Genomic DNA, 10,242 nt, shown 5'->3' with positions numbered 1-10,242 from the left:
GCTCCCACTGAACCCAGGCCGAGGGCGGGGCCGCGCGAGGACCCGGGACCTACCCCCCTTCCCCCCCACCGTCGCGTCGCCGCGCTCTCTGGGCACCTCCAGCTCTGCACTTACGCGCGCGGCAGCTGCGGGGAGCCCGGCAGCCACGCTCTCCGGCGCGCCGCCCGCCCGCCGGGCCACCACGGCCGAGGGCCGGCTGCGGGGCTTCGTGGCCCCCAGCCGGCGCGCCGGAGGAGCAGGCGGAGATGCGGACGCCGACCCTGGCTGTGGGGCGCCCGAGCTGCCGAGGCTGCACCCGGGCTCCTGGCAGGACCGCGTAGCTCTCGGGAGGACCATGGCGTCCCCAGCGCTGGCCGCGGCGCTGGCGGCGGCGGCGGCGGCGGCGGCTGAGGGCCCCAACGGGAGCGACGCGGGCGAATGGGGTAGCGGCGGGGGTGCCAACGCCTCGGGAACCGACTGGGGGCCACCGCCGGGCCAGTACTCCGCAGGTGCTGTGGCGGGGCTGGCAGCCGTGGTGGGTTTCCTCATCGTTTTCACCGTGGTGGGCAACGTGCTCGTGGTGATCGCTGTGTTGACCAGCCGAGCCCTGCGCGCCCCGCAGAACCTCTTCCTGGTGTCTCTGGCCTCAGCTGACATCCTGGTGGCCACACTGGTCATGCCCTTTTCGCTGGCCAATGAGCTCATGGCCTACTGGTACTTCGGGCAAGTGTGGTGTGGTGTGTACCTGGCACTGGACGTGCTCTTCTGCACCTCGTCCATCGTGCACCTGTGTGCCATTAGTCTCGACCGCTACTGGTCGGTGACGCAAGCGGTAGAGTACAACCTGAAGCGCACGCCGCGTCGTGTCAAGGCCACCATCGTGGCCGTGTGGCTCATCTCCGCTGTCATCTCCTTCCCGCCTCTCGTCTCGTTCTACCGCCGGCCCGACGGCGCCGCCTACCCGCAGTGCGGCCTCAACGATGAGACCTGGTACATCTTGTCCTCCTGCATAGGCTCCTTCTTCGCGCCCTGCCTCATCATGGGCCTGGTCTATGCGCGCATCTACCGCGTGGCCAAGCTGCGCACGCGTACGCTCAGCGAGAAACGCGGCTCCGCCGGCCCCGACGGCGCGTCCCCGACCACAGAGAATGGGTTGGGCAAGGCGGCGGGGGAGAATGGGCATTGCGCGCCCCCGCGCACTGAAGTGGAGCCGGATGAGAGCAGCGCAGCGGAGAGACGGAGGCGCCGGGGCGCGCTGCGCAGAGGACGGCGGCGAGAGGGTGCTGAGGGGGACACAGGCAGTGCGGACGGACCGGGACCCGGACTGGCGACCGAGCAGGGTGCCCGGACGGCGTCTCGATCCCCAGGCCCCGGAGGGCGCCTGTCGCGGGCCAGCTCGCGCTCCGTCGAGTTCTTTCTGTCGCGTCGGCGCCGGGCGCGCAGCAGTGTGTGCCGCCGCAAGGTGGCCCAGGCGCGCGAGAAGCGCTTCACCTTCGTGTTGGCGGTGGTCATGGGCGTGTTCGTACTGTGCTGGTTCCCCTTCTTCTTCAGCTACAGCCTGTATGGCATCTGCCGGGAGGCCTGCCAGCTGCCAGAACCGCTCTTTAAGTTTTTCTTCTGGATTGGCTACTGCAACAGTTCGCTCAACCCGGTTATCTACACTGTCTTCAATCAGGACTTTAGGCGCTCTTTCAAGCACATCCTCTTCCGAAGGAGGAGAAGGGGCTTCAGGCAATGACCCTCTGGCCGCCTGGACCTGGACCCACTGACCTCCTGGACAGCTCCGAACTCGGGTAGACAGAGGGACCAACAAATGTGGCCTCTCCAGGGTGCCAGGGTGGACTTCAGGGCACAGTGTGTGATGTGGCCAGCAGGAACTGGGCGAGAGACAACTGGGCCTCGGGGAGTGGGGAGGAGAAAGGGAGACCCTTTGCCTCCCCATCTCAGCGAGGGGCTGTGGCTAGGTTGAGGCTCCAGTTCCTGAGAAGGCTTCTACGGAGTGTGGGCTGTGAAGTTAGGGTTTTAGAGCTCAGACAACTGCACCAAGAAAGGAGCAACCCCTCCCCACCTCGGTCTTCCCTGTGAGCAAGGGCTGACTTCCTATGACCTGAAAAAAGGCATCTCTCTGGGGGAGGAGAGATAGCACAGGCAATCTCTGGTTACTGAGAGTGCCAAATACAATGACAGCCAAAACAACCAAACCATTTTTTTTTAAATAAACCTTTGTAATCTAAGTGTCAGGTGCGTTGATCAGTCCTTAAGCCAGGGTGTGAGAGAACTCCAGATCTTCCCGAGTGCCCCACACAGGCACACTAGGGTATAGAGTGCTCTAGAGGCTAGAGTTCTAACTGCCTTTCTTTCATGAGGGAGAGAGGAGTCTCCTTACAACGGTTAAAGGCTTTGGGTATATGCAAAGTATATATTCAAAATTCTTTTCTTCAAGTGGCTATGGAGCAAAGGAATAGAGGGCCTCAAGCCTGTTCCAAATATAGATTCTGGGGGGTTGTTCTCCCCACATTCCATCCCTGCGCGGCCCCACGCATCTGTACTCAGAGCTCCATGTAGTCCTGGCATCCAACATGCTCTTCCGATTGCCTCTTGGAGTGGGCAAGGTGGGATGAGACCTGTCCCAAGAAGTCTCCCCCCACAGATGGGGTGGACTTGTGGCCAGATGGCTTTGCTTAGTTGCTAGGTGGTCAGATAAGCTGGACAGTTCCCAGGTGTTGCTTCTGAAATGAAGCCAAGGTCACTGTGGCCCAGATCAAAGAGAATCTGTTGAAGAGCAGGGGGAGGGTGCAGAAACCCCCCCCCAAGATTTCTCCTTAGTGCCACCCACTCAAACCTTTTCTCAGCCCTCAGTCCCCAGCATAAAACACTTTTGAGGGCCTTTTTATCTCCAAGCCAAGACTCCATGAGCTCTAGTGGCCCTCTGTGGCCACTCCTGGCAGCCCCGAGGGCAGGTTGGGAGGAAGGTTATTAGTAGGAACTGGGTGGGAGAGTTGCCTCAACACCTGTGGCCCAGCTCACTGCAGTTGGGTGGGTTGTAGGGATCTTGCCAGGATACCTGCTGTGACCACCTAGCTTGTCTCTCCTGTGTCCCGACCCCCATCAGTCCTGCCTCCCCAAGCTCCTGTCCCTGAGTCAGACACCAGAGCATTTCCTTCCTAGCCTGAACTGCCAAAGCTGTCTTTTGCCGGGAGAGGGAGAAGATAGAGAGAGAGAGAGAGACCTCTTCACCCACTGTGGATCTTCACGGTGTCCCAACAGGGCCAGGCTCCACCATCACTTCAGGTGGTAACATGCTTACTTTGTGTCGGGCTTAGGCCCAGATGGGGAAACCAAGCCTGGAGAGGTGAGAGGAACAAAATAGGCAGGCTAAGGTGGATCAGGGAGACCTCAGCTGTCTCTGGTCCTATTAAGAGGGAACTTTGCCGACATAATCCAAAGGTACAATTAAGGGCCTGGGATGATACATAGGAAAGGCACAGTTGATCCCACTAGGGAAAAGATGGTAGGCTTCTCCTATATGCTTATAGAAAGGACTTCTGGGCCTAGGGCCTCAGAATTGCCACTGTTGGAATCTGTATCTTACGGTACCCAGAATAGAGCCCAGATAACCAATGAGAGAGGGAGGCAGTCCTCCTCCTTCTGTAACCAGTAACCCCAAACCAAGACACCTTTGCCTTAAGCGAAGTAGCATTTTTGGATTCTGTGAGTTTTGCTACAGGCACATTTCATGAAGCTCAGAGAGGTGAATAAACCTGCCTGGAATCAAACAGCTAGCCGTAAGACCCAGATAAGGTTTGGGTTCACTGGCTCAAAATTCAGTCATAAAATAAGAATTTCTAGACACGTCCTCACCAACCTTCAGGTTGTGGGGGAATGGATTCTCACAGGGGAGGAAGGGATCCAGGCATGGGCCAGCTGTAGAAAAGGACAATTGTGTTTTAGGAGACTGAATCCTGGAGTTGTGGGTAGGGGACAAGAGGTTAACAGGAGACTGCAAAGAAACTTTGGATAGCAGGCTGAAGAGGAAGAGATCTTCTTACCCTGGGTAGGGGTGTGGGGGTGGAGCTTTGAGTCCCTGGGAGGCTGTGAGTTCTGCAGAAATGTGTTGGCCTGGCAGCCAGAGCTGTCCTGTTATACAGACAAGGGTGGCCTAGAGTCGAGCTCCAAGGGTCCTGGTGGGGGTGGAGGGCACGGTAAGGGCAGCTGTGGCCCAGAGCCAGGCCTCCTGGGGATTAGCTCTGTGAGTACTGGGGCTGTCAACAAACTCTAGTCAGTTTCCTTTCCTAATCCCAGAAACGATTCTCTAGGCTCTGGTTTGTTGCAGGCACAGTGGGGCAGCTGCTTGTGCTCTCAGGACTGATGCCTGGAGAGGGAGGTAGCTAAACAAACAAGCCTGCCTCAGGGACATGCTGCCTTACTCTGTGTCTTACATCATTTGAGAATGAGGTGGGGTGCTCACCTCTCCCTGGGGCGCTGTGAGCTCTGTTCCCACATTGTGAGCTGTGGGCCAACAGCTTTCTATTCCTCTGGTAGACCTAGTCTCTATGGTCCTGGCATTAAAGGCCTCCTCTATTTCCAGGTCTCTTTTGCAAAGTCACAGTTGTCAGACTCTGTCTATGGTTGAGGAAACTGAGGCCTAGAGGTAACTATGGCCTAGGTTGCTGAGGCAGCTGGAGAGAGGGACAGAAACTACAAATGCTGGAAAGCCCAGATATAGAGAGCCCACCTTCTGAGCCCTCAATCCAGCACCATGAATGACATCAACGTGACTCTGGGCCTTGCAATAGATGCTGTATCGCCTCCAGACGAGTTCGGGCAGGATGACCTGAAGTCACCCCAGCAAGGTGGAGGAAAGCAGGCCCTGAACGCAAGGTGCTGTCCTGAGTATAGTGTGCTCAGCTGCCCCTGCCTGTCCCAGCCTGCAGCACACACGGACACATGTGAGTATACTTAACCCGGATGCAATTGGTGGAGTGGGAAAAGATAATCCGGATATCCCCTTACAGCTCAGGAAAGAATCCAGAAGAACTCGGGATTGCTAATGCTCAACAGAAGCAGCTCGGATCTCTGAAGCCCCCCAGGGTGGGGGCGGAGGATGGGAGGCACGTTGCTGTGGCACTTGATGGCAAGAAGGCTGCCTGCCCTTCCTGAAGAGCTGGCAGCGGCTGTATTTTTATATCAAATCTGTAGGCTGGGCTCAAATAGTTCAGCCCAGTGTTGGTTCAAAACACACAGTGCCTGCAGGCCCAAAGTCTGATTGGGTGGATGCAACTTTTTGTCCAATTAAACCCTCAGCTTCGTGAACCTGTGCTGTCCCATGTATAAGGAGAGAGTAGAGGAGATGACACCCTCAGGGCCCGGTGGCCAACACTACAGTACCTGTTCCAGCATCAGCCCATGCATTCCCCTTAGCTAGTGACACCGGAAACCTACTCCTGGGTGTATCTTAGGGGCAGTCTTTTGGATGTGGGGTGAGGATTTCAGGGATGGTAGGTAGGATCCTTGGAACTGAGGAACAGTGGAAGTGGTGGGGGCCTGTCACCACAGCCCAGTGATGGTCTGGGAAGGCCCTGTGGCTCCCACTAGGCCTTCTCTTACTTCCCACCCAGTGTAATAAGGGCACATTCCCTCTACCCACCTCTTTCACCTCTTGCACCAAGGCAGCACAGGGGCAAAAGGGCCAGGGTGCCTCCAGCAGGGTGCAGCGCAGTCCTCTGAAGTCAGCCTGGGAAGCCAGGTCAGCTCCAGACTCTGGGCGAAAAGCAAGCCCTGGGGACCAAAAATGTATTTCTTTCCTGCCAAGAGGATTTGTGGCTGCTCACAGTAAAAGCCCTGGGACAATGGGGTCATTATGGTCAAGATAAGGAATCAGTCCACTCAGGGCAGAGAGAATGCTGGGTAGTGAGCCAGGTGAAAGGCATCCTGCCTGCCCTTAAGTCTGAACACAAACCAGGCCCAAAGCTGGTAGCCAAGGAGAGGAAAAAAAAAAAAAGAAAAGAAAAAAAAAGAAACAGGATATGCACACAGTTATTGATGTGAGGTTGACAGAAAAAGCTAGAGACCAGGAAGCCCACAGCGCATGACCTCTTCAACTGGGAAGAATCTGCTCCTAGGAAGGGTTTTCAGATACCTCAGAGAGCTCCCAAGTGCTCAGTCCACTGCAGTCTCCAGGCCCAGTCCCCATCAGCAGCCACAGGCCCTAAATTTCAGGATCAGGGACACTGAGGGTCACAGCCATATTTAAAACTGTAGCATGTAGCTGTGTGGCCTCCACACTCCCACAACTGAAAGGCTGCAGCAAAAGGTACTTTCAGACTCTTCCCAGCTGTCTCCCACAGCCCAGGACAAACCTGCCTCAGAAGAGTGGCAGGCCTGTCTCGAGCTGGTGGCCACCTCTCATGTCCCTACCCATCCCTGTTACCTCTGACTGCACCCAGCCCCCTGCCTCTGATAACTAGTGCTCAGCCTAAGTCATACCCATCCTCACACCTGTGTCTGCCTGGTCCCCACATTTCACCTCCAGAGAGGCTCTCTGAAGATGAGCTAGCCACTGCCCTGTTTCCAAGGGCAGGCATCAGGTCTGTGCTGACTGCTGAGGTGGTCACAGGAAAGGTTGGGAAATTTGAAGCATCAAGAGGCCCAGGCTCTGCCCTACTCCACTCTGATGCTGCAGGGGATTTCCTGCTTCAAGTGCAGGCCTGGCTGCTGCCTCCGGCTGTTCAGATATTGGTGGGCGGGTTTCTCCCCAGTTTGATCAGCTCCTACTGACTGCAACTCTCATGAAGGAGTATCTCACTGGGCCTGCAGCACAGGGGCTAGCCTGCATGCTGAGTGTCAGGACAGGGATGCCCACTCTGGCTTCCTGTTGCAGACCCTCCCAGTTTCACCACGAGCATAACGAGGAACTAAAGGACAACAGTGACAAAGAACAAGCATCAGGAATCTAGTGTGTGGCATGCCCATCGTGCCTCTGTGTCTGTCCCTTACACCTCATCAGGAACGTCCATTTAACAGACATGAAAACTGAGCTCCAAGATGGAAGCCAGATGCTAGCCATACCCCACCACTGCACCCTCAACACATTATCCTGACCACCATTGTCAAGTTCAGTTTTGAGCTGAGCAAACAGATTTGGAACAGTGGATGGCTTCAAACTGATGTGTTTGGTGGACAGAATCTATGCTGCCTAGTCTGGCCATCTCCTCCACTCCCGTTTCAAACAACACTTAGATTAAAGGTTAGGCCAACAGGCCCAGTCAGTGCTCAAGACCTACATCCCACTCCAGTTGCTTCATTATCCATGACGTAATCCACAGTCTGACCCTGAGCCCTTCTGTGGGAGCTGTGGCAGGTTGGCACCCATAGCAATATGAGTAGTACAGCCTGCTTTGTGTTTGGCACGTCGTCTTAGAAACGACTCCGAACAATGAGGCAGCTTTTAAGATCACTCCACCCAGGAGATAAAATGCCAAAATGTTTGTGGTGAAAAATAATTCAGTTACCGGTTTCCTACTGGGTGCTGCCATCGCAAATCGAATTGGAAGCAAAATCAGCCCTCTTTGAATTGGTTCAAATGAAGCCGTTATTTAAGATGGATTGTTGTTTTTGCCTCCATAAGGATTCAATAGGAAGCAAAGACAACAGAGTGATTATCTTACTTTTAGTATTCCTAAATAAGAGCCCTGTCTACATAGCCAAGCTGGGCACCCAAGGGTGGGTTTGCCCTCTTGGCAGAGGGAAACTAGAAAAGGCCAGTCCATGTGGGCTCCAGGCTTGCCTGGAGAGAGCAGAAGAGTGGCTGTCACTCACCTTGCTTGAGCATGTTCAGAGGTGTTTACCTCAGGGCTAGGGAAGAGACAGGGTATCACCTTTATTGCTCAGTAGGAGGTAGGTTGAATTTGCTATATCTGACCATACAGTGTAGCTTCAGGTTCCTGGAGGCATCAATGCAAGAATGGAACATGGTTCAATTATGTCTTGCAGTGAGCCTTGGTTTTCAGCTCTAAGCAATGGGCCTAAATAGGAAAACAAATTCTCCTGCCTCAGGCTTGGGTAAGGACCCAGAGTCACCAGCAATCTGGAGCTTGTGAGTTACAGACCCTGAGTTCAACTAGACCCAAGTCCCTGGTACTTTTGCCCTGGCTTTTGAGTCAGACCCAGGCCTGGGATATTGGTTTCCCAGGTCTCCGGGTTCCTACCCCACTTCATCCCATATGGGTGATGTCTAATATGTACTTTGTAAATGTTTGAATCGCTGGCTGTGTAAGTGTGAGGGGTCCAACTCAGAGCCAGACCTTCCATCAGACTTGTGGCTCATAACAGAGTCATCTTCCAGCTTACTGAGAGGAGCTGTGGAGGGTAGACTTCGGGCCTGGGGGAGCTAGTACCCATAGAGGAAACACTGTCTCAAGCTTCTGTTCCACCCTCAGGCAGCCTCCAGCACCCTGGGATGTGCCCAGGTACCTGTACATGTGGATCAATGCATCTTGGAGCATCCCATCACCTGGGGAACTGATGCTTGGAGAAGCTTGTCTGAGGTTCCTTGGATGTCTCCATGCTAAGGTTGCTACCAGCCCGAGTCCCTCCCATCATGGGAGTTTGTCACCTGTTGAAACAGCCAACTTCACAGGAGTGCGCCCTGGGTAAGGGATCTGTTTCAAGAGGGAGGGACACTGCATCCCAGATCTTACCCTTGGGTTTTTCCAAAGAAGCTGGTGTGTTTTAGGACAACAGGGAAGTCCATCCGAATTGCCTGTGTATCATTATTGTCCCTTTTGCTGGTGTTCCATGGAACTGTTTCTATCATATCACCTGGGAGCCCACAGCCAACAAGGAGACCAGGACCAGTCAGCCCAGGCCCCTGAAGATGACCAGTGGGAGAGGTTCCTGATCACTATTGGAGTCGTCTGAGCATGGGAGATAAGACACCTTGGGCCATGGTGACATAGCCTCCTGAGGAAAAATAGAAGGGAGGGCACGGGCTTCAGTGGTGGCTCATTGGACTCTTCAGAAGGTTAATGTGTAGCTCTCTGAATCACCCACTGGCCCTTACTGTGGTCTGTTGATTACACTTTCAGCCCAAAGAGCCCAGCTAGGGCCTGGTATTGTCTTTGCAGATAGAAATATTTGCCCAAAGATACTGTCATACACCCTTCTTTAACTCTTCCAATGTTTGTTCATCTGTCCAAGTATATCCCTGTCACAGCCAGGAAACAAGCCTGAGTCACCAGTCCAGAGCAGGGATAGGCTCTAGACATGGACAGGGCATATCTCAAGGTTGGCAGACAGGGCTTGTTGTGTTGCTGTGACAGGGTATGCACCCCTGTGAGGGTACTGGCCACTCATTGGGGTCATCCAGCATGAACTAATTCCTCTTACCTCCCAAGAGGAGGCTCAACCAGGGTGGATATCTGGCTTGCTCAGGTCGCCCAGCTGTTGAGTGACAGGATTTTGTATGACTTGAAAATTAGGGCAATGAACTAGCACACCTCTCTACCACGTTGCTTCTTCAGAATTTGGGGGGCAATGCTTTACCAAACATAAATGTGAGGGAAGTGTCCCAGAGGCAGGCTGACACTCTGGGAGTAATACTTTGATAGACATCCTATAGCTAAAATCCTTAACCCTGGTCGTAGTTGGGGAGGGACCTGGGACATAAGTTGGCTCTATCTCATGACTCCATGAAATAGCACAAGTCCTGATACTGTGAGTGAGTCCACAGGACTAAGACTGAGATCCATCTCCTAGCTCCTTCAGAGGCCACTCTTTACATGTCCCTATCCTATGTCCTGGGGAGAAGTGATAGCAGGACCAGGCTGGGGTACTATCTCCCAGAGGCAGTTCTAAATGAGGGAACCAGTGTGGAGGCCCTGGAGAACCATTTGGCTTTTGTGCCTGCTGGGTCATGTGGAGTGCGCTTTGTGACTCCCTACATGTGTGACCCTTGGGGCTTTCTGTTGTGCTTTTTGCTTTTTTGATGTTTATAAGAGCCTTATTAATAATAGAAAAAACCTGGAAAGAACCCCAACATTCATAGATTGATAAATGGATCAAACACTGGTGCATCCAAATGAGAGGCTGTGGTTCAGTGCTGAGGGTAGCAGGCTGGAGATGCACACATGCAGAAAAAGCAAGAGCCTGGCCTGAGGGCTGTGTGATCTCCGACTTTGTTACATGGCGTTTTGCTTAGGAGATCTTAGTCTTTACAGCAGTTTGGGGTTCACAGCACAAAAGCAGAAAGTACAGCCGCCATAT

The 10,242-nt window shown here is 54.1% G+C and overlaps 1 protein-coding gene across 1 annotated transcript; it reads left to right on the top strand.

The window, feature by feature from the left end:
• The first annotated feature begins 250 nt into the window (after positions 1–250).
• Positions 251–2,159, top strand: Adra2c (adrenoceptor alpha 2C). Its single transcript, XM_028758291.1, has one exon. The coding sequence runs from the start codon at positions 335–337 to the stop codon at positions 1,715–1,717; it is 1,383 nt and encodes a 460-aa protein (XP_028614124.1). The 5' UTR covers positions 251–334; the 3' UTR covers positions 1,718–2,159.
• The last annotated feature ends 8,083 nt before the right edge of the window (positions 2,160–10,242 follow it).

Source organism: Grammomys surdaster, unplaced genomic scaffold, assembly GCF_004785775.1.
Source record: "Grammomys surdaster isolate TR1022 unplaced genomic scaffold, NIH_TR_1.0 126187, whole genome shotgun sequence".
Lineage (NCBI taxonomy): Eukaryota > Metazoa > Chordata > Mammalia > Rodentia > Muridae > Grammomys > Grammomys surdaster.
The sequence above is the reverse complement of the archived record's forward strand: the minus strand, read 5'-3'. Positions and strand labels throughout refer to the sequence as shown.

Bases quoted from the DNA above. Each gene is read 5' to 3' on its own strand.
- Adra2c (XM_028758291.1), top strand. From the start codon at position 335: ATGGCGTCCCCAGCGCTGGCCGCGGCGCTGGCGGCGGCGGCGGCGGCG.